At 38.2% G+C, this 24,279-nt stretch overlaps 1 protein-coding gene across 1 annotated transcript; it reads left to right on the forward strand.

Moving 5' to 3' along the window:
- The first annotated feature begins 16,944 nt into the window (after positions 1–16,944).
- On the forward strand, positions 16,945–17,352 carry LOC107484837 (uncharacterized). The gene has a single exon (XM_016105381.1). The coding sequence runs from the start codon at positions 16,945–16,947 to the stop codon at positions 17,350–17,352; it is 408 nt and encodes a 135-aa protein (XP_015960867.1).
- The last annotated feature ends 6,927 nt before the right edge of the window (positions 17,353–24,279 follow it).

The following is a 24,279-nucleotide window of genomic DNA, read 5'->3' on the forward strand; positions in this document are numbered from 1 at the left end:
TCTGAAATTTCCACCAATGAATTGCATAAGTATCTCTATCTTTATCTTTATGTTTTATTCATCATTCATAACCAATTGAGTTTGCCTGACTAAGATTTACAAGGTGACCATAGTTTGCTTCATACCAACAATCTCTGTGGGATCGACCCTCACACGCGTAAGGTTTATTACTTGGATGACCCAGTACACTTGCTGGTTAGTTGTGCGAAATTGTAGTGACTTGCAATTTCGTCCACCAACACGCTTGTGGTCCTTTTAAATTTTAAACTATTCACCGCACTGTTTTTGTAAACTAAAGAAGTTTTCTTACGGCTTTTCAAAGTAAACTTTCCATAAAGCATTTTTTTAGGGTTATTTCAAGGATAAACTATTTTTTTTAATGAAACTAATTCTATTTGCAAGTATATCTTTTCTTTGATAGTATTTTTGCCCCTACTGAGAACCTGTGAGGATGATGTTCTCACCCCCTACAGATTTTATTTTTAGTGACAGGTTCAGGAAGTGTTGGCGCGAAGCCACGACTAATCTACAAGATTTATACATATATGTTGTATTTTTTTCTGTTTGATGGTTTAGTTAAGATTTTTACCCCTCGTCAATTGTCATTTTGAGATTTTTGAGGGGCAGGACTTGTATTTTGAGTTTTGAATAAGTCTATGTATTTATTATTATGTGGATGTTATTGTGTGATTAAGTGAATTAAGTAAAGGCTTTTTGATTTTGTAACTAAGGATTCGGTTTGTATTCGCGAAGGCTCAATATTAAATAAATATAGTATTAAATTAAAGGAGTAGAGTTTAGTAACGCTTGGACTTTTAGTACGATCATGAGGTGCTAGAAGTTAGGGTGTTACAGTTGAGGATTGGTTTAGTTGGGACTTGAAAAGGGTGGCAAAGTCCAAGTTTTAGGGGAGATGTTGCCGAAATTTCTATAAAATTCGAGACTTTGTTTGAAATGTTATTTTAAAAATAATGAATTATGCTTTGAATTGAATTATTGATAAATGAATTATGTTTGAACTTTATTAAGAAAATTATTATATTTTGAATGTAATTTATTTAAGAAAAGAATTATGTTTTAAAGTCAATTTAAATATGAAAATTCTTATGTTTTAGAATTTTATTTAAGTAAACAGATTTGGAGGAGTTTTAGTGGATTTAAAAGAAACTTGAATTTTGATTAACTAATTTCACTTAATGCCGTTTTTGGAAAAGTTGAAGTGGTCTCTAAAACTTTGATTTAGCAAAACTAAAATCATTTTCGAGTTTTTGAAAACAGATTTAAGAATGAAATTGAAATTTAGTTTTAGGTTTAAATGATTTGGTGGTTGTTTAAGTAAGTGGACTTTGAAATTGGTTCGGAATATTTGGCTACATGACTTAGTTTTGTTTTAAATTCTATTTTATCTATGCAAATAAAAAAGCTAAGATTTTAGAGGTTTTAAATGAATTTAAGAAAATGAATTAGGTTATTCTCCCTTAAAGCATTCAAACTCTGCTGAGGAAGTTTATAACCAAATCCTAATTTAGAATGAATGATTTTTTATGACTCTTGGAAGAGAATCACAATTGATATGATTTTGAAATATTTGGAATTTTCGGGAAAATGTTACCAAAGAAATGGGTTTTGATTTTGAAGGAAATTAATTTGAGAAATTTGGAATTGATGATAAGTTTTGGAACTTGGAGGTGAATAAGAGATTTACAGGGCACTATATCCCTGGCATGGCAGATCTTCTGCTGCAAGAGTGTGTCTGGTACTATATCCGTGGGTGAGTGTGCAGGGTGCTATATCCTTAGCCTGGCAGATATTTTGCTGCAAGACTGTGCCCAGCACTATATCTATGGGTTATGTGAGGATGGAGGCAGATAGTCCCGCTCACATCCTTTCAGATCACAAGATTGTGCCCATCACTATATCCACGGGTAGTGTGCCCGGCACTATATCCGTGGGGGGATCCCATTTTTATATTCGTGACCGAAAGGCGACATTCCCATGGGGATGTGTTGGGTTGGCAGTTGAACTGACAATGTGATATCACAACTAGTAGGACAGACATTCATCCTTTGCATCTACGTGACATTGTTTGGGTGTGCATATTGTAACTGGTTTGCCTATGTGAATACTTATGTTAACTGCTAACTATTATACTTGTTGTAATTTCTCTTGATTGTGCTTGAACTACATTAATTGTGATTGTGTTTGATTGGTTGGCTTGTGCTGAATTAATTGATGATTGAGTTGTTTGGGCCGGGGGCCGTGTTGGATTGGATGGGCCTGAGGCCATGGTTGGTATGTATGAGGTTTAGTTCTGTATAAAGTATCTGATTGGTTCAGCATAGACTTAATGAACCTATGCTTGGAATAGGATGATCATTTATACCACGTAGGTAAGTGCCTTTATGTTTATGGTCTAGTAAAGTATGAAAAATTAAACTCTTACAGCATAGACTTAATTGAACCTACGCTTGGGACATGTTGGTCATTCATACTATCTAGGAAAACTTTTATGATTTTACAAGAAAGAAAAAGGGTTTTTGATTTTGAGGAATTAACAAAGTTCTCTTTGAAAAGGATTTCTGGAGTTTAAATGTGAATCATTGGTTTTTGAAAAGGCACATAAGACGAGCAATGATCACTGTACTTTAAAAATAGTTTTATTTTACGTATCTTATTATAGCAATTTTGTAACCCTATAGTGAGAACCAACGAGGACGATGTTCTCACTCTCCTACAGGTCTTTCCTTTTCAGATTATGGACGACGAAGTTTGGAAGAGCCCATTTTGTTTCTCTTCTGTGCAAACGATGTTTTATGTCGTATTAGTTACCTTTTTCCTTGCCTTTATTCTGTATAATTTAAGTATAAATGTATGTCTTAAAAAAGTCGGATTAAGTTTCAAACAGGCTCATATTTTAGTATTAAATATTTTAAAAGTCGTCGTTATAAGAACCACAATTAATCAAACCGGTTAATTAAGTGGTTAAATTGCCCAAATTTGATTCCAAAAAAGTTATAGTGATAATTTAAGGTTTTAAACATCTTTTTTGGACTCAGTGGGTCTCTTCGAGTCAGAAAATGTTTTTTCTGCGAAAAATTGTGAAAAACCGCGAACTGGCAGTTGAACCGGTTGAATCGGTTCAAGTTTGCCCTGTGCTTGTTTTGACGGTCTAGAATTTCACTAATGAAGTCTCGTTGCAAGTATAGTTTCTAAACCAACACTAATCCTTTCATACAAAAATTTGTTTGTCACAAGTAACAAACCCCTCAAATCTATAAACCGAAGTATTGAACCTCGGGTCGTTCTCCCTAGGAATTGCAATAAAGTGTTCTTGTTATTGGTTATGAGATATTTTGGGGTTTTTGAGATTTTAGACAAGAAATATAAATAGCAAAGAAAATAAACTAACAACTAAACAAAGCCCTTAGCAAGATATGAGAACTAGAAGTCCTATCCTAGTTATCCTCCTCAATTGTGACCACAAATTGTTCATTGCTACCACTTAGTTAACCTCTAACCATGGAGGAAAGTCAAGTGGATGAATTAACTTGATTCCACAAGTCCTAGCCAACTCCTAAGGTAAAGACTAGCTTTAGTGGTATCCAAATCAATTAGCAACTTCTAATTATCAATCAACAAAGGAATTAGATAACTCAAGCGTCACTAATTACTCTACCTAGGCCAAGAGGAATAATATCTATACTAAAATCCAACCAAGCATTTCATTAAACACTTGGAAGGCACAAAGGAAAAGCATAGTAAATTGATAAAAAGAGTAGAATCTAACAACAATTGAATGTAAGAAATCAACAACAATAATCAAAAGGAACACAATTATTATGAATTACCTCAAATGAAATTGGAAGAAAGTAGAAGAGACAAGAGTAGATCTACAACAAAGTATGAGAACAACATAAAGGAAATTACAACAAAAGAATAGAAGAATAATGATTGCAACAACAAGGAATTGAGAAGAAGAAGTAGAAGAGATCTTGAATGAAAACCTAGATCTAAGAACTAAACATAATCCTAATCCTAATTCTAGAGAGAAGCTAGAGCTTCTCTCTCTAAAACTAACTTTCCCTTCAAAACTAAACTAAACTAAACTAATGGTAACTAGTGTGTAAAAGTATCTCAATTACCATTCAATCCTTGGCTTAAATAGCATTAGAAATTAGTTGTATTGGGCCCACAAGGCTTTAGAATTCGCTGGCCATGAATTTGCATTTAATGAATCACATGCAAATTGGCGCATCCATGTACCGTGCGCATGCGCGCCCCTATGCGCGATGAAACTATGGCAAATCTTATATCATTTCAAAGCCCCGGATGTTAGCTTTCCAATGCAACTAAAACCGAATCATTTGGACCTCTATAGCTCAAGTTATGGTCGATTAAGTGCAAAGAGGTCGGCTTGACAGCTTCTGCGATTCCTACATTTTTTCATGAGTTCTCCATTTTTACATGCTTTTCCTTCATTCCCTTGATCTAATCTTTGCCTCCTAAATCTGAAATCACTTAACAAACATATCGAGGCATCTAATGGAATCAAGGTGAATTAAATTTAGCTATTTTGAGTCCTAAAAGCATGAATTCACTCTTAAGCACAATTAAAGGAGAATTTACAAAACCATGCTATTTCATTGAATAAATGTGGGTAAAAGGTGATAAAGTTCCCTAAATTCAACACAAGATAAACCCTACAAATGGGGTTTATCAACCTCCCCACACTTAAACCAAGCATGTCCTCATGTTTAAACCAAGAATGCAACAAGGGGTATGACATTTATTCAATGCAAATAACCTAAATGCATCTATCTATATGAATGCAACTAAATGCAAAATGATTCTACCTACTTGGTTAAAAATAAATCAATCCTCCAAGAGCATGTATGCACAAGTAGGGCCAAGATCATATAATGATTCATGAATCCTACCAATTCAAGTATAAAAAATGAAGTTCAAATAGACTTGCAAGAAGAAAGCTTATGAAAGCCGGGAATCACGAAATTGAGCATCGAACCCTCACCGGAAGTGTTTGCACTCTAGGCGCTCAATTGTGTAGGGTCGATTCTCTCAATTCTCCCCTAATCATGCTTTCTAAGATTTGTTTTTCTTCTAACAATCAACATATATTTCATGCATGCATACATTTATCATGAGGTCTTTTCATAGGTTGTAATGGGGCTAGGGTCAAGGTAGGATCATATATGGTTAAGTGAGCTTGAAATTTGAATCTTTGATAAGCTTAAACTTCCTACCTAACCTATGACATCCTATACAATTTCGAAGCTAACCTAGCTACCCAATTTTCACTATTTCTTCTCATACTCATGCATTTTTTTTCTTGATCACAACACATATGCATTGATTTTATTGAGCTTCACTTTGGGGCATTTTGTCCTCTTTTTATTGTTTTTCTTTTTTTCTATTTTTTTCTTTTTTTCTTTTCTTTTTCACATTTATTATATTTTTTCTTTTTCTTTTATTTTTCTTTCTTTCAAGCTACATACAAGAACATCAATGCATATGGTCTATACATTTTAATTAATACACGAGTATATATCCAATTCCCAATATTTCGAATAAAAATACAAAACTACCATTTTACTCCCCTAATGTCCCAAGGTTCCCACACTTGAATGATACTCACACACACTAGCCTAAGATAATCAAGGATCCAAATAGAGGACAATTATTATTTTTTGTTGTAAGGCTTGTAATGTGCTAAAATAAGAACAAGTGGGTTAAGCGTAGTCTTAAATTTGCTAACAATGGAAGATAAAAGCTAAGGCCATTTGGGTAAGTGAGCTAAATGAAATGATGGCCTCAATCATATAAATGCATGTATATAAAAATAATGGACATAAAGAATCAAACAAATCAAAAGATTACAATCATAGAAAGAGAATAATGCACACAAGAAGGAAAAATAAGTGGTTATAAGATGTAACCACACCATTAGGCTCAAATCTCACAAGCTTATGTTCTTAGCTCAAAAACCATGTTCCAAAATAAATTCTTTCAAGCAAGTTCAACAAAAAAATTTTTCAAATTGGTAGGGTGCCATCATCACCATAACCAAGTAGTCCTAATAAGAAAGAAGTGGTAAAAATATGTACAAATTCTAACTAACATGCAACCTATCATGCAATGCAATAACTAATCTAACAAAGAAAATAAAAAATTGGTGTTGAAAAGAAAATTGTTACCCATAGAGATCGGTCGAACGACCTCCCCACACTTGAAGATTGCACCATCCTCGATGCATGCAAAGAAGAGCAAGGTGGATGGGTTGCTACAATTGATGAGCTTCTTCGAAAGGTTGTGCGGATGACTTGTTTGTTGCCCCATTTAAAAGCTTTTCTTTTTCTTCCTTCTTGGTGGCCAAACTAAAAGGAAAGAAAAAGAAAGAAAATTAAGCCTATAACAAAGATATGAAAGCAAATAGAACATAGGCGGGGGCTAATGCCAAATAAGGGTATGGTTCTCTACTACATGGTAGCTACAACATGTGAGTGAGAAAACAATGTAAGCTGAATGGCATATCAACTAATATTTGATGCAAGAGGAAAGTCAAAGCATGAAGAGCATATTGAGCATCAAGATCAAATAAGAATTGACACAAGCAAGATTAGTGATAAGCATGATAGCAGTTGGTCCCATCCTAACTCAATGATAATGAGGCACAAGAACAAAAAATAATAAGTTAGGAAGGACTAAAGCACTAATCTTGTGTGTAGGACAATTATTACAATTAATGCAACAAGTCACGAAGCACCCAAATAATACAAGAGAGTCTCAACAATTGAGTAGAAAAGTTCAACACCATTATTAAGATGAGACTTAGAAAAAAAAATGAAAACATGCTATAAAATCAAAATTGAAATGTAAAGGAGAGAAGTATACGAATGCAATAAACAAAAGAAAATGGAAGATGAGAAAAAAAACTCTTTTTTTTACCGGCGCGGATGTGTCATGCACGCTTACGCGCCGATGTGCATTTTTGCCGAAAGGCGAGTACGCGCCAGGTGCGCACACGCGTGGGTCAGGTTAGGTGCAGGGCATAGTGTCAGCTCAAGGTTGGCCCAACTCTCTGGTACATGTACAAGGAGGGTAGGTGGCAATATAGGCACGCGCGCGCACAGCGTGCGTGCGTGTGCATTCCGTAATTTGAATCAAGGGCACGCACGCGCCAGGTGCGCGTACGCGCGAGTTGGTTTGTACCTTAGGCCTAATTTTCGCACAGTGCAGGCCTAACTCCCGGGTTTATGGATGGGGGTAGAATTTTTGCATCTGCGCGTACGCATATGTGCGGATGGTTGAAAATGCTCGGGCGCGCGTATGCGTCAGGTACGCATACGCGTGGATGGTGCTCTGTTTTACAAAATTTTTCCAAGTTCTTGCACCAAACCAAGCATTCCAAACCTCTAAACAACTACCAAAACACCCTAAAACCTTATTTAACATACTATACTACTAATTAAACTAAACAAAATATGAAATCAAGCTAATTCCTACCAATATTTTTAAAAGAGAAAATGAAAATAATTTACCATGGTGGGTTGTCTCCCACCTAGCACTTTTGTTTATTGTCCTTAAGTTGGACTTATGGGGAGCTCCTCATCAAGGTGGCTTGTGCTTAAACTCATCTTGGAACATCCACCAATGCTTGGTTCTCCATTGTGCCTCATTCTTCAAAATTAATATCTCCAAGCTTTGATGGAGTTCTACACACACCATGGGCTCCCAAATTTGATTTTCCTTGTGCAATCCGGGGTCCCACACTTTGTTTTGACACCCGTCTTTAAGTTGATTATCATTGTTCAATCCGGGTGGTAGAAACTTAGAATTCTCAAAGAAGTGACCAGACATCATCCTAGACCCAAGCAATCTAGTTCTACACCAAACCTTGCAATTGAGCTTTGAACATGTAACCATGGTGAACCTAGAATGGCATTTCCAACCACTAACCATCTCTTTTTTACTCTTAAAGCCACAAATATGTCTAAGTTGACCATCCGTTTCAAGAAAATCATATTCAAGTGGAATAATAAAGCTCAAGTATAAGGAATTTACCCACTTGAATGAAAGAATGGATGGTGATGGCTTGGGGAGAGGCACCTCCAATGTCCTTGCAACCTCTACTCCCTTATATTCTTCCTTAATCACTTCCACCTCTTCATAAACTTTATTTTCAATCCTTTGTTCATCATTTTCATCTAACTCTTTTCCATCACCCGAATCATAAATGGGAGGTTGAGAGAAATCTACCTCCACATTGCTTTCTGTCTCATTGGAAGAAGGTTCTTCAAATTCAAAGGATTCACCACCTAGAAGCTTGAATGCATGATCTTCATCACCAAGGAAACTCAATTCTTGCTTCATTCCCTCTAAGTCTTCATTCAAAAATTGTTTTGGAGGTTGTGCACATTCCTCCTCAACACCAAATTCAATCTTCTTGGAGGTATGTTCTATGGTTTTAGCTTCCCATGGAGGTTCTGCATCTCCTAGGTCTTCAACCACTTCTTCCTTTTCTTCAATAATCATAGGCTTCTCCAATTGTTCTAACACAAAGTCACATTCCTCCTCCTTTACCAGAGTTTCCAATCTCTCCTTCATACTGTGCTTTTCAATTGACTCTCCACATGTAGCCTTGGGAGTTCTTTGATTCTTCAAGCATTGGGAGGCTAATCGGCTTACCACCTCAGTTAAGGTAGCCACAAATTGTTGCACATCCCTTTTTATCTCATCTTGCCCTTGAAGGAGAACACCAAGGATTTCATCCATGAGATATTGAGGTGGATAGGAGGATTCATTGTCTTGGAAAAAGGATTCATGATAGGAAAGTGGTTCTTCTTGGTAAGGGTGTGGAGGTGGTGGTTCTTAGGAGTATTGATATTGGAATGGTGGTGGTTCTATGTATGGCTCATATGGTTCAAAGGGTGGTTGGTATGGTGGATAATATGGATTAGGGTCATATGGAGGTGTTTGGTGAAAAGGGGCTTGTGAGTATGGTTGAGGGTTATGTTGGTGATGTAGCTCATAGGCATATGGTGGTGTTTCTTGAAAGTCACAAGGAGATTCACCATAGACATTGGATTGGTATGCATCATAGAATGGCTATTCTTCATAGTGCATTGGTAGAGGTTGTTGCCATGAGGATTGATCATATGCATATGGCTCCTCCCACCTTTGAGTGTCCCATCCTTGATACACATTGTCATTGAAGTTCTCATCACCTACAACATAGTTGTAATCACATTCATATCCAAAGTGAAAATTCATAATGGAAAGAGAAAACAAAAATAAAAAGATAATAGAAAACAAGAGAAACAAAATTCTACAACTAGCAAATAAAGCAAAAAGTAAGATATTCACACTATTCACATATGTACAACAACCAATAACATAACACCATTGCAATTTCTCGGCAACGGTGCCATTTGGATGATTGGATTTTTGACGGTCTAGAATTTCACTAATGAAGTTTCGTTGCAAGTATAGTTTCTAAACCAACACTAATCCTTTCATACAAAAATTTGTTTGTCACAAGTAACAAATCCTTAAAATCTATAAACCGAAGTATTGAACCTTGGGTCGTTCTCCCTAAGAATTGCAATAAAGTGTTCTTGTTATTATTTATGAGATATTTTGGGATTTTTGAGATTTTAGACAAGAAATATAAATGGCAAAGAAAATAAACTAACAATGGTAAGATATGAGAACTAGAAGTCCTATCCTAGTTATCCTTCTCAATTGTGACCACAAATTGTTCATTGCTACCACTTAGTTAACCTCTAACCATGGAGGAAAGTCAAGTGGATGAATTAACTTGATTCCACAAGTCCTAGCCAACTCCCAAGGAAAACACTAGCTTTAGTGGTATCCAAATCAATTAGCAACTTCTAATTATCAATCAACAAAGGAATTAGATAACTCAAGCGTCACTAATTACTCTACCTAGGCCAAGAGGAATAAAATCTATACTAAAATCCAACTAAGCATTTCATCAAAAACTTGGAAGGCACAAAGGAAAAAGATAGTAAATTGATAACAAGAGTAGAATCTAACAACAATTGAATGTACAAAATCAACAACAACAATCAAAAGAAACACAATTATTATGAATTACCTCAAATGGAATTGGAAGAAAGTAGAAGAGACAAGAGTAGATCTACAACAAAGTATGAGAACAACATAAAGGAAATTACAACAAAAGAATAGAAGAATGATTATTGCAACAACAAGGAATTGAGAAGAAGAAGTAGAAGAGATCTTGAATGAAAAGCTAGATCTAACAACTAAACCTAATCCTAATCCTAATTCTAGAGAGAAGTTAGAGCTTCTCTCTCTAAAACTAACTTTCCCTCCAAAACTAAACTAAACTAAACTAATGGTAACGAGTGTGTAAAAGTATCTCGATTCCCCTTCAATCCCTGGCTTAAATAGCATTAGAAATGAGTTGGATTGGGCCCACAATGCTTTAGAATTCGCTGGCCACGAATTTTCATTTAATGAATCACATGCAAATTGGTGCGCCTGTGTACCGTGCGTGTGCGCGCCCCTATGCACGATGCAACTATGCAAATCTTATGTCATTTCTAAGCCCCAGATGTTAGCTTTCCAACGCAACTAGAACTGCATCATTTGGACCTCTGTAGCTTAAGTTATGGTCGATTAAGTGCAAGAGGTCGGCTTGACAGCTTTTGCAATTCCTACATTTCTTCATGCGTTCTCCATTTTTACATGCTTTTCCTTTATTCCCTTGATCCAATCTTTACCTCCTAAATCTGAAATCACTTAACAAACATATCAAGGCATCTAATGGAATCAAGGTGAATTAAATTTAGCTATTTTGAGTCCTAAAAGCATGTATTCACTCTTAAGCACAATTAAAGAAGAATTTACAAAACCATGATATTTCATTGAATAAATGTGGGTAAAAGGTGATAAAGTCCCCTAAATTCAACACAAGATAAACCTAACAAATGAGGTTTATCAGTGCTGCATAGGAAAAAGTTTAAATAGTCAAAAACCTTAGAAAAATATTAGAAATAGAAAACCGGGCATTAATTTTAAAGGTTTGGCCCAACCCAAAGTTGGGCCAAACGGACTAAAAATGCTAACGAGTTGAACCGGACCCAAGTTGGGCCCAAGTCCAACATATATAAGGGTTCATTAATGAACCCAAACACTCATAAGTCATAACACTCACATAAAGACACTCACACAGCTGGGAAGAGAAGAAGAAGAGAAACCCTAGCACACTATTCATCATCTCCTTCCCAAGGTCATATCTTGAGCTACGGTGCTCTGATTTGCGTGCCGTTAGTGGCTACGCGTTCCTTACGAAGAGCTCTACAAAACCCATATAAGAAACTGGTAAGGAAAATTTGAAATATTCCCAGTTCCTCCCTTGAAAATTTCGGATTTATTAGGGCTTTGGGTTAAATGAATTTTTGTGATTCTTGATGTTTAGGTTCACTCTAATCCTTGCTTAGCTTTGAGTTTTGACATCCAAATCTGTTGTGAAAGGTAAGAGGCTTTGATCTCTTGTGAAATTTTGATTTATGATGAGCCCTAGGTTATTTTTGGTGATTCATATGTATATAGCTTGATTTTTTGTTAGTTTGGAGCTTGTTGGTGGTTGTTAGAGCTACATTGGTGGTTGGATTTTGGTTGAAAGCTCATTTGGTTCATAAAGGAAATCGGCCAAGGTATGGTTTCGGTTTCCTATATGTAGTATATAATATTCATGGACACTTAGGCTAGTGACCCATAGGATAGGATTGGATTTGAATGATTCATGAATTGTTGGATGTTATTGTATGATGATGTTTGATGAAATGATGATTTTTTAGTTGATATGGATGATTGATAGTGATGTGATGAGGATGAATGATTTTTGGAGTGGAGGAGTGAATTGTGTTGATAAATTTGATATTGATGTTGATTGATTGGTAATGAAGTTGGAAAAAATGCTGATGAAGTTTGATTTTATATAATATATTAATGTTGCAATTGAGGATGAGTTAAAGTGAAGAAATATATGTTAAGCTTGGTGTAATATGTCATAGGGTGTTGACTCTGATGAGAATTGGAGATGGGATAGGTTGGTTTGGTCTTGGTTGTGTTTTATAAAGGAATTGTGAAAATTTTGATTTTGGGTAAAAGTTGGATTTTGGTGAACTTTGTCTTATCATAACTTTTTTCCTTGGTTTTCAAAATTGGTTGAAATTTGTTTAGAATTAAATATCTTTGAAAAATCTTTAAATTGATATAAAGTTTGTAAAATTTGGAAGTTTGTAGAGGAAGTTATGATCATTCAAAGTTGGTGTTAAAAATCTGAAATTTTGCAAAGTTACAGAATTCTGAGTTTTCTGGTATGTGCGCATGCACAGCCTTGTGCGCACGCACACTCTACAAAAATTGTGACCTATGCGTATGCACAGACCTGTGCGTCACAGGTAGAGGCAGGCAATCTGCTTGAAGCGCTGGCACAGCTTGTGCGCACACACACCAATGGAAAATTGCAACAAGTGCGAACGCACATACCTGTGCGCACGAACACGTTGGGAAAGCCAGTCTATTGGGAGCGCTGGCATAGGTTGTACGAGTGAACAGCTTTTGGAAGTTTTGGTACCCAGTCTATAGCCAGTCTACTGGGTATAGCTACGATTAAGGGAAATTGCACGAACGGCAAAATTCCTTCCGGCAAGTGCACCGGTTATCGTCAAGTAAAAACTCACAATAGAGTGAGGTCGAATCCCACAAGGATTGGTTGAATGAGCAATTCGAATTAGAAGTTTGATTAGTTGAGCGGAATCAAGAATTGGGTGTGAATTGCATAAAGTAAATTGGCGGGAAATGTAAATTGCAAGGAATGGAAATGACTGAATCTTAAATTGCAGAATTAAAGTGCGAGAAGTTAAATTGCTGAAATTAAAAGGGATGGGGGTGATTGCATGAATTGAAATTGCAGATGGTAAATAGAAAGGGATAGATCAGAGAGATGGGAGTTCATTGGGTGTTAGGAGATATTGAGATCTCCGAATCAAAACATTTTATCTCTTCCTCAACCAATGCATTCATTGAATTTTGCTTGGCAATCTTATATGATTGGATCCCAATCCCTTGGCTCACCAATTCTCTCTAAAAACAAACAAATTCCCAATCCCTTGGTTTAAATGTTCATAAGAAGAGATGATGCTCGATCACTGATTATACCACACAGTTTCATGGACCACAATTTGGTAGGATTACATGTCACAATATCCATCCAAACCCCAATCCAATTCACTGTGAGAAAGCTTCTCTAGCATGAATCCTCCATTCCTTTCCCAAGGTTCCGAAGGATTCCAATTATGGGTAGTTTCTTTCCCAAGACAACTACCCAATGGAATTAGATCGAGAAGCTTTCTAACAAAATTCAAGAGAAAAGATTGAAGAAGAAGATAAAACTATTATTGATTCATTGAATTACAATAGAGCTCCCTAACCCAATGAAAGGGGTTTAGTGAATCATAGCTCTGAATTCAATTACAGTATGAAAAATTCTAAAGGTGTCCAAAGATTCTAACTAACTTCAATTCTATCCTATTTATACACTTTCTAAATTGAGCTTCTGTTGTGTTTCTTGGGCTTTGAGGCCTTTCCTTGATTTCCTTTTGCTTTAGGCTTGTGGTCCATAATCTTGATGAGGCTGTGATCCAATTCTGTAACATTCATTGAGCAACTTAGTGATAAACAAGTAATGACACCAGACTCAACAATTTGAAGTTCCAGACTCATCAATTTTTCAGGCCCAATCCCATAAACCATGATATTCAATGGGGTTTCATGCCATAATCAGTTTAAGTTAATCTTCGTGGAATTGGAAGAAAGCAACCCAGGGGTGTGCATTGTCGAGCACGTTTAACCTCCAGTTTAAGGTTAAACTGGAGGTTAAACTTGGAAATGAAGAAAGCACACCCTGGAGGCAATTTGGGTCGACCACGTTTAACCTCCAGTTTGAGGTTAAACTGGAGGTTAAACTTGGAAATGAAGAAAGCAAGCTCTGGAGGGAATTAGGATCGAACACGTTTAACCTCCAGTTTGAGGTCAAACTGGAGGTTAAACGTGGAATGAAGAAAACACCCTGGAGGAAGGAAATGGTCGAACACGTTTAACCTCCAGTTTGAGGTCAAACTGGAGGTTAAACGTGGAATGCTCCTGGTGCCTCTCTTGCTTCTGGCGTTTAACCTCCAGTTTAAGGTTAAACTGGAGGTTAAACGTGGAATGCTCCTGGTGCCTCTCTTGCTTCTGGCGTTTAACCTCCAGTTTAAGGTTAAACTGGAGGTTAAACGTGGAATGCTTCTTGGTGAGAAAAGAAAGTGTCGAACACGTTTAACCTATAGTTTAAGGTTAAACTAGAGGTTAAACGTGGAATGCTCCCTTGGTTCAAATCATCATTCTGGCGTTTAACCTCCAGTTTGAGGTCAAACTGGAGGTTAAAGTGGAATGCTTCTTAGTACCCTTTCTCATTCTGGCGTTTAACTTCCAGTTTAAGGTCAAACTGGAGGTTAAATGCCAGTTACAGCATTTCCTCTCTTCTCATGATTTTGGCGTTTAAGCTCCAGTTTAGGCTTAAACTGGAGCTTAAACGTCCCATTTGAAATTCAAGCTTCCTTCATTGATTTTGTTTCTTCCTTGCCTAGCCTCTCTTCCCTGAAATCATCCAAACAATTGCATCAAAGTCTTGCAAAATTTCATGAGAATTCATCCATTCATAGCATTCAAGTAATATCACTAAAAACTCATGGAATTTGCATCAAAATCATAATGTTTTGGATGGTTCATTGCTTTGTTGTTCATTTAACCATTCTTGGTTACTTTAAGCTCAAGAAAATGCATAAAACAACTAAAACTAACAGAAAATGCTAGTGAAACTAGCCTAAGATGCCTTGGCATCAACCGCACGGATTGGAAAAGCACAAGTGACGCGGAAGCGTGGACGACGCGAACGCGTGGCAGGGAAAAACGCGAATGACGCGTCCGCATGGATGACGCGATCGCGTGACATGCGCAATCTGCAAAATTACAAAAGTCGCTGGCAGAGATTCTGGGCTGCATTTCAACCCAATTTTTCGGCCCAGAAACACAGATTAAAGTCAGGGAACTTGCAGAGACTCATCAGGCTCTCATAATTCACAATTTTAGTTTTCGATGTAGTTTTTAGAGAGAGAGGTTCTCTCCTCTCTCTTAGGATTTAGGATTAGGATTTCTATTAGGATTAGGATTATTTCTTCGTACCAGGTTCAATAATTTATGTTTCTCTTCTACTTTTATTTACTCTGATATTTTTATTTGTGTTTAATTGATGTTGCCCAATTGGCTGATGATATTGTCTATGTTAAAATTGACATTTTTATTTAATATAATTTGAGGTATTTCAGACTTATATGTTATGGATGCTTTGGTTCTATCCAAATTATTTTCATTCAAGTAGATTTTATTCCCTTTTGGCTTTGGTTGATTAATTGGTAACTCTTGAGTTATCAACTCATTGTTGACTGAAAATTGGAATTCTTCAAGAATTAATTCGAGATCCAATAACTCTAACTTTTCCCAAGGAAAGACTGGGACTTGAGGATTCGAATTAATTCATTCACTTAACTTACCTTCATAGTTAGAGGTTAACAAAGTGGGAGAAAAATCTAATTCTCATCACAGTTGATAAGGATAACTAGGATAGGACTTCCAGTTCTCATATCTTGCCAAGAGTTTATTTTATAGTTATTTATTTATTTTAATTGTCATTTGAATTACTTGTCATACTTTCTCCTTATTTCCAAAGCCCCCAATTTTACCTTTTTCATAGCCAATAATAAGAACATACCTCCCTGCAATTCCTTGAGAAGACGACCCGAGGTTTAAATACTTCGGTTATCAATTTATTTAGGGGTTTGTTACTTGTGATAACCAAAACGTTTGCACGAAGGGATTTTTGTTGGTTTAGAAACTATATCTACAACGCGACTTTATAAAATTCTTTACTAGCAAAAATCCTAACGTCAATAACGTTGAGGGAAACGGAGATAACACGGGAGGCATTCCGATGACTTTGGCAACTTTCCTCAAGGTTCACCCGCCAACATTCAGAGGATCAACTAATCCTACTAAAGCGGACCACTGGTTCTAGGCCATGGAGCTTGCTTTGCAGGCGCAGCATGTTTCATACAATCAGTATGTGAAGTTTGCCACTTATCAGCTTGAGGAAGAGGCCCAGCCCTGGTGGCAAGAAGAGTGTCGCTTGCTACAGCTATAGAACGCTGATGTTCCGTGGGATATGTTCCGAACGACCTTTTACAAGAAGTACTTCCCTTAGTCTCAAGGGAAGCGAAGGAGATGGAGCTGATGCAGCTGAAGCAAGGTTCCATGTCTGTGGCAGAGTACACCAACAAGTTCGAGGAGCTTTGTAGATTTTCTCATGTGTGTCAGGGTGCCCCAGAGACTTACGAGAGCTGGAGGTGCATTAAGTACCAGAGGGGTTTAAAGGATAGCATTATGACTGCTGTGGCCCCTATGGAGATCCGTGTCTTCTCCGACTTGGTGAACAAAGCAAGTGTTGGTGGAAGAATATGCCAAGACAGTGGCTGCGTCCAAGGATACTCATGGAGGAAGCAGTTGCAAAGGACGTGGCAAGTATTACCATCCGAGGGGTCAAAGCTTTAAGAGAGAGGATATGCACATCAAGGTCAAGGAGGTTTTAGGAAGAGCACTCATGATCAGTTTCAGCGTTACAAGGGAAGAGGAAGTCAGAGTGGGTGCTTCAACTGTGGATTGCTTGGTCATATCGCGAGGGATTGCACTTGTGGAAAAAACCTGAATGTGGGACAAAGTCAACACCAAGGTCGAGTTTTTGCTGTGAACGCCAAGGATGCTTCCAAGGCGGATTCGTTGATGAGAGGTATTTGTCTATTTGGTGATAAGACTTTAATTGCATTATATGATACTGGAGCATCGCATTCGTTTATCTCGTTTGCTAAAGTTGAGGAATCAGGCTTGAAAGTGTCAGAGTTACCTTTTGATCTGCATGTACATACTCCGCATCAGACACTTATGACTAGGTCAGGTTGTAGACAAGTAGGTTTCAAGCTTGAGGGTAGAGACTTTGTACATGATTTGATCTGTTTACCTATGGTTGGGTTGGAGATGATTTTGGGGTTTGATTGGCTGTCGAAGAATCGGGTTTTGTTGGATTGCTTTGAACGGACAATTCGGTTTATGCCAGAAGGAGAGAATGGGGCAATAGTAGCTGCGGGATATTACCTGAACTCTGTAATGGTGCACTGTAATGCGAAAAAGTAGTTCCCACCTCAACGGGAGATTGAGTTTATGATTGAACTGGTGCCGAGAGCCAGACTAGTGTCGATTGCACCGTATAGGATGGCTCCAAAAGAGCTAGCCGAGTTAAAGGTTCAGTTGGAAGAGCTTTTGAACAAGAGGTTCATTCGACCGAGTGTATCACCGTGGGGAGTGCCAGTTTTACTGGTGAAGAAAAAGGATGGAAGAATGCAACTGTGTGTGGACTACCGACAGCTGAATAAAGTGACGGTGAAGAATAAGTACCCACTACCAAGGATAGATGACTTGATGGATCAACTACAAGGAGCTGGGGAGTTTTCCCAAATTAATTTGAGATCCGGTTACCATCAGATAAGGGTAAAGGAGGATGACATCCCTAAGCCTGTGTTTAAGATGCGCTATGGACACTATGAGTTTGCAGTGATGTCCTTTGGGTTAACAAATGTGACTGCTGTCTTCATGGATTACATGAACAGAGGCTTTCATCCCTTTCTGGACAAGTTCGTGGTAGTCTTCATAGACGACATCTTAGTTTACTCCAAGATTGTAAAGGAACATGAGGAGCATTTAAGGATTGTGCTGCAAATCCTGAAGGAGCGGAACTTGTATGCTAAGTTGTCGAAGTGCGAATTCTGGAAGGAGGAAGTAAAGTTCCTAGGTCACGTGGTGAGCAAAAGAGGCATAGCGGTGGATCCTTCTAAGGTAGAAGCGGTGATGGAATGGGAAAGACTGACGACGGTAACGAAAGTTAGGAGTTTCTTGAGGTTAACCAGATATTACCAGAGATTTACGAAGGATTCTACCGGATTGCACTACCAATGACCAAGTTGACAAGAAAAGAAATGCCTTTTGTTTGGACGTCGGAGTGTGAAGAGAGTTTTCAAACGTTGAAGCAGAAGTTGACTTAAGCACCTGTTCTGATTTTACCGGAACCGCATGAACTGTTTGAAGTGTACTGTGATGCTTCTCTAAAGGGTTTGGGTTGCGTGTTGATGCAACACCGAAACGTAGTGGCTTATGCATCGCATCAGCTGAAACCGCATGAGGTGAATTATCCAACTCATGACTTGGAATTAGCAGCGATTATGTTTGCATTGAAGATTTGGAGACACCACTTGTACGGAGTGAGGTTTAGTGTCTTTCAGATCATAAGAGTCTTAAGTACATCTGTGATCAGAAGGAGCTAAATATGTGTCAGAGGAGGTGGATGAAATTGCTAAAGGACTATGACTTTGAATTGTGTTATCATCTCGGAAAGGAGAATGTGGTAGCAGACGCTTTGAGTCGGAGGTCCTTGACAGTAGCTTGGATGAGAATCAAGGAAGAGGAGCTAGTAGAGAAGTTTGTGGATCTTAAGTTGGATATTGGCAAAGATGCCGGAAGAGCTTGCTTAGATCAGTTACAAATCTCAAGTGACTTTAAATCTGAACTCCTAAAGGCTCATCAAAACGATGACATGTTACCAAAGGTGTTGCTAGCTATTGAACAAGGGAAGCAATGGAGAGTGTCATGGGATCAAGATGGATTGTGGAGATTCAAAGGTAGGATTATTGTACCGGATGTGGGGACGTTACGGCAGGATATATTGAGAGAAGCGCACAAGAGCGGATTTTCTATTCACCCTGGAAGTACGAAGATGTATCACGATCTGAAGACTGTGTTCTGGTGGCATGGTATGAAGAAGGACGTGGTAGAACATGTCTCAAAGTGCCTGACGTGTCAAAAGGTGAAGATAAAACATTAGAAACCATCAGGGATGCTACAGCCACTTGAAATTCCTCAGTGGAAGTGGGAAGGAATAGCGATGGATTTTGTGACAAGTTTACCGAGGACTAGGTCAGGATTTGATGCGATTTAGGTGATCGTGGATCACTTAACCAAATCTGCTCATTTTCTACCTATTCGAGTAAATTGTTCTATGGAAGAGTTAGCAAGGTTGTATGTAAAGGAGATAGTAAGGTTGCATGTTATGCCATCGAGCATAGTGTCGGACCGTGATCCCCGATTCACTTCAAGATTTTGGGGAGCTTTTCAAAGAGCTTTCGGTACGAATCTACGTCTTAGTACGGCGTATCATCCACAAACAGATGGACAGTCGGAAAGAACTATTCAGACGTTGGAAGATATGCTGAGAGCGTGTGTTTTGGATTGACCTAGAAGTTGGGACCACTATATGCCATTGGTGGAGTTTGTGTATAACAACAGCTTTCATCCGAGCATTGGAATGGCTCCGTATGAGGCTTTGTATGGACGGAAGTGCCAGTCTCCACTATGTTGGTATGAATCTGGCGAGACAAGTGTATTGGCTCCAGATGTGGTAGCAGAGACTACAGAGAAGATTAAGAAAATACGAGAAAGGATTTTGACTGCTCAGAGTCAACAAAAGAGTTATACGGACCAGAGAAGGAAATCGTTAGAGTTTGAAGTGGGGGAACATGTATTTCTGAGAGTTACACCAACAACTGAGATTAGAAGAGCAATCAAGACCAAGAAGTTGAATTCGAGGTATATAAGACTGTTTGAGATCCTAAGGCGATTCGGGCCGGTGGCTTATCAAGTTGCTTAACCACCTCACATATCTAAGCTACATGACGTATTCCACGTGTCACAACTTCGTAAGTACACGTCGGATGCGGCTCATGTGTTAGAGCCTGAGTCGGTCGAGTTGAGGGAAAACTTGACTTTTCAAGTGACACCGGTGAGAATTCACGACACCAGTGTAAAGAAGCTGCAAGGGAAGGAAGTTTCTTTGGTTAAGGTTGCTTGGAAGCGAGCAGGAGTTGAAGAGCATACTTGGGAATTGGAGTCTGAGATGCGAAAGGATTATCCTGAGCTTTTCTCAGGTAATTCAAATTTTGAGGGCAAAATTTCTTATTTGGTGGGGAGAATGTAAGAACCGCAATTAATCGAACTGGTTAATTAAGTGGTTAAATTGCCCAAATTTGATTCCGAAAAGTTGTATTGAAAATTTGAGGTTTTAAACATCATTTTTGGACTCAGTGGGTCTCCAAGTCAGAAAATGTGTTTTCTGCGAAAAACTGTGAAAGACTACGAATCGGCAGTTGAACCGGTTAAACCGGTTCAAGTCTGCTCGGTGCTGCGCAGGAAAAAGTTGAAACAGTAAAATACCTTAGAAAAACATTAGAAATGGAAAACCGGGCGTTAATTTTAAAGGTTTAGCCCGAAGTTGGGCCAAACGGGCAAAAAATGCTAACGGGTTGAACCGGGCCCAAGTCCAACATATATAAGGGTTCACTAATGAACCCAAACACTCATAACACTCACATAAACACACTCATACAGTTGGGAAGAGAAGAAGAGAAGCCCTAGAGCACTATTTATCATCTCCTTCCCAAGCTCATATTTTGAGCTACGGTGCTTCGATTTACGTGCCGTCAGCGACTACGCGTTTCTTGCGAAGAGCTCTACAAAATCCATGTAAGAAACTGGTAAGGAAAATTTGAAATCTTCCCAGTTCCTCCCTTGAAAATTTTGGGTTTATTAGGGCTTTGGGTTAAATGAGTTTTTGTGATTCTTTATGTTTAGGTTCACTCGAATCCTTGCTTAGCTTTGGGTTTTGACATCCAAATCTATTGTAAAAGGTATGAGGCTTTGATCTCTTGTGAACTTTTGATTTATGATGAGTCCTAGGTTGATTTTTGGTGATTCATATGTATATAGCTTGATTATTGCGAGTTTGGAGCTTGTTGGTGCTTGTTGGAGTTACATTGGTGGTTGGATTTTGGTTGAAAGATCATTTGGTTCATAAAGGGAATCGGCCAAGGTATGGTTTCGGTTTTCTCTATGTAGTATATACTATTCATGGACACTTAGGCTAGTGACCCATAGGATAGGATTGGATTTGAATGGTTGATTAATTGTTGGATGTTATTGTATGATAATGTTTGATGAAATGACGATTTTTGAGTTGATATGGATGATTGATAGTGATGTGATGAGGATGAATAATTTGTGGAGTGGAGGAGTGAATTGTGTTGATAAATGTGATATTGATGTTGATTGATTTGTAATGAAGTTGGAAAAATGCTAATGAAGTTTGATTTTATATAATATATTAATGTTGCAATTAAGGATGAGTTAAAGTGAAGAAATATATGGTAAGCTTGGTGTAATATGTCATAGGGTATTGACTCTGATGAGAATTCGAGATGGGATGAGTTGGTTTGGTCTTGGTTGTGTTTTATAAAGGAATGGTGAAAATTTTTATTTTGGGTAAAAGTTGGTTTTTGGTGAACTTTGTCTGATCATAACTTTTGCCTTGGTTTTCAAAATTGGTTGAGGAAGTTTGTAAAATTTGGAATTTTGTAGATATAAAGTTGTGAAATTTGGAATTTTGTAGAGGAAGTTATGATCATTCAAAATTGGTGTTGAAAATCTGAAATTTTGCAAAGTTATAGAATTCTGAGTTTTCTGGTATGTGCGCACGCACACTCTGCAAAAATTGTGACCTGTGCGTACGCACAGACCTGTGCATCCGCACACGCAGAGGCAGGCAATCTACTTGCAGCACTAGCACAGCTTGTGCGCATGCACACCAATGGGAAACTGAAACCTGTGCGTACGCACAAACTTGTGCGCACGCACACGTTGGGAAGGCCAGTCTGTTGGGGGCGCTGGCACAAGGTTGTGCGAGTGAACAACTTTTGGAAGTTTTGGTACCTGTGCGTATACATACCCCTATGTGTACGCACATTTTTTAAAATTTTTCTGGGCGTGTGCACGCACACCCCTGTGCGGATGCACACGCTCTGTTTCTCAAATTTTGCTTTGTTTTTAATTATTTCACCTTCCCGATGAGGTTGCAAGCTTCTTGACGTTAGGATTTTTGCTAGTTAAGAATTTTGTAAAAATATAGTCATGTTGTGAGTATAGATTCTAAACTAACAGAAAATCCCTTCGTACAAACGTTTTGATTGTCACAAGTAACAAACCCCTTTAAAATTGATAACCGAGTATTTAAACCTCGGGTCGTCTTCTCAAGGAATTGCAAGGAAGTATGATTTATTATTGGTTATGGAAAAGTATATTTTGGGGTTTTGAAAAAGGTTGAACAAGTAATGTAAAATAACAAGTCGTTAAAATAATAACTAATAAAGCTTCTGGCTAGGTATGAGAACTGGAGGTCCTATCCCGGTTATCCTTATCAATTGTGATGAGAATTGGATTTTTCTCCCACTAAGTCAACTTCTAACTATGAAGGTAAGTCAAGTGGATGAATTAATTTTGATTCCTCAGGTCCTAGTCTTTCCTTGGGAAAGGCTAGAGTTAAAGAGTTACCAATTAATCAATCAAAGCCAAAAGGGAAGAAAATCTACTCGAATGAAAATAAATTGGATAAAGCTAAAGCATCCAGAACATATAAGTCTGAAATACCTCAATTTATATTAAATAAAGAAAATCCTAACATGAATGGCTCATAAGCCAAATAGGCAACATAACTAATACAAGCATTAAAGTATCTGAAAGTAAAAGAGGAATATAAAGTACAAAGGAATATTGAACCTGATGAAGAGTTGAAATCCTAAATCCTTTAAGAGGAATCCTAATCCTAAATTCTAAGAGAGATGAGAGAACCTCTCTCTCTAAAAGCTACATCTAAAACCTAAAATTGAATTATGATCTTATATGAATTGATGTTCTGAGTCTCTGCATATTTCCGAACTTTAATCTGTGTTTCTGGGCCAAAAACTGGGTTGAAATGCGGCCCGGAATCTGTGCCAACGACTTCTGTAATTCTGCAGATCGCGCTCGTCACGCGTCCGCGTCGTCCACGCGTTCGCGTCACTCAGTATTTCTCGTACCACGCGTGCGCATCGTCCACGCTTCCGCGTCGTCCACGCTTCTGCGTCGTCCACGCTTCCGCGTCGTTCGTGCAGCTTCCAATCCGCACGGTCGCGTCAGGCACGCGAATGCATCACTCTGATTTCTTCCATTTCACGCGGTCGCGTGAGCCATGCCACCACGTGAGTTTTCGCTGGTCATCTCCTCAATTCTTTGTGTTCCTTCCATTTTTTTGCATGTTTCCTCTTCATTCCTTACGCCATTCCTGCCGTATGAAGCTTGAAACACTTAACATACAGATCACGGCATCGAATGGTACGAAGGAAGATAAAAATATACAACTAAAAGGTCCTTAGGAAGCAAGTTATTAATCATAGGATATTTTTAGGAAGGAATTGTAAATACATGAAAATCATATGAATAAGTGGGTGAAAAGCTTGATAAAACCACTCAATAAAACACAATATAAACCATAAAATAGTGGTTTATCACTTCTATAATACCTTTTTAAGACTTTTAGGCATACTTTTTGGATACTCAAACATGGGAAAAGATTTAAGGGTTTTAGACGTTATTATTTGGAAAAAGTTAGCAAACAGAGTACTAGGTTTCTGTTGTATTGGGGAAGGGTTGATGATGTGTGATGAATGGTTGATGAATGAGATGCGAAAATCAAGGAGCTGAAATGTGAATGAACAGTGCTTGAACAGAGTCGAGGACTCTGAATGAAGTGATGGATCCATCTTGTATTGAAAATGTTTTTGAAAACCACTGAACTACTTTTTCATTGAGATTATGAGACGCTATGCGCCCCGCAGGGGCCGAGGTTGGATCCCGCCTGTCGTGGTAGCGGCGGCGGCGTAAGGGCGGTGGTTCGTCCCGCTTGCGCTTAGATGTGACGTCGGTGGCAATAGATCCCGCTCACATCCCTTCGGATCATCAAAGCGTACAGGCGCAAAACCCTGAATAGTGATCCGAGCACTATATCTCGGGGGTTCCCACACCATGATTCCAAAGGGAAACATCTCCATGGAGATGTGTCGAGTTGGCAGTTAAACCGACAATGTGATATCACAGCCAGTACGGCAGGCATTCATCATATGTATTTTCTACCTGTTTGTATGCTTT

Source organism: Arachis duranensis, chromosome 4 (genome assembly GCF_000817695.3).
Source record: "Arachis duranensis cultivar V14167 chromosome 4, aradu.V14167.gnm2.J7QH, whole genome shotgun sequence".
Lineage (NCBI taxonomy): Eukaryota > Viridiplantae > Streptophyta > Magnoliopsida > Fabales > Fabaceae > Arachis > Arachis duranensis.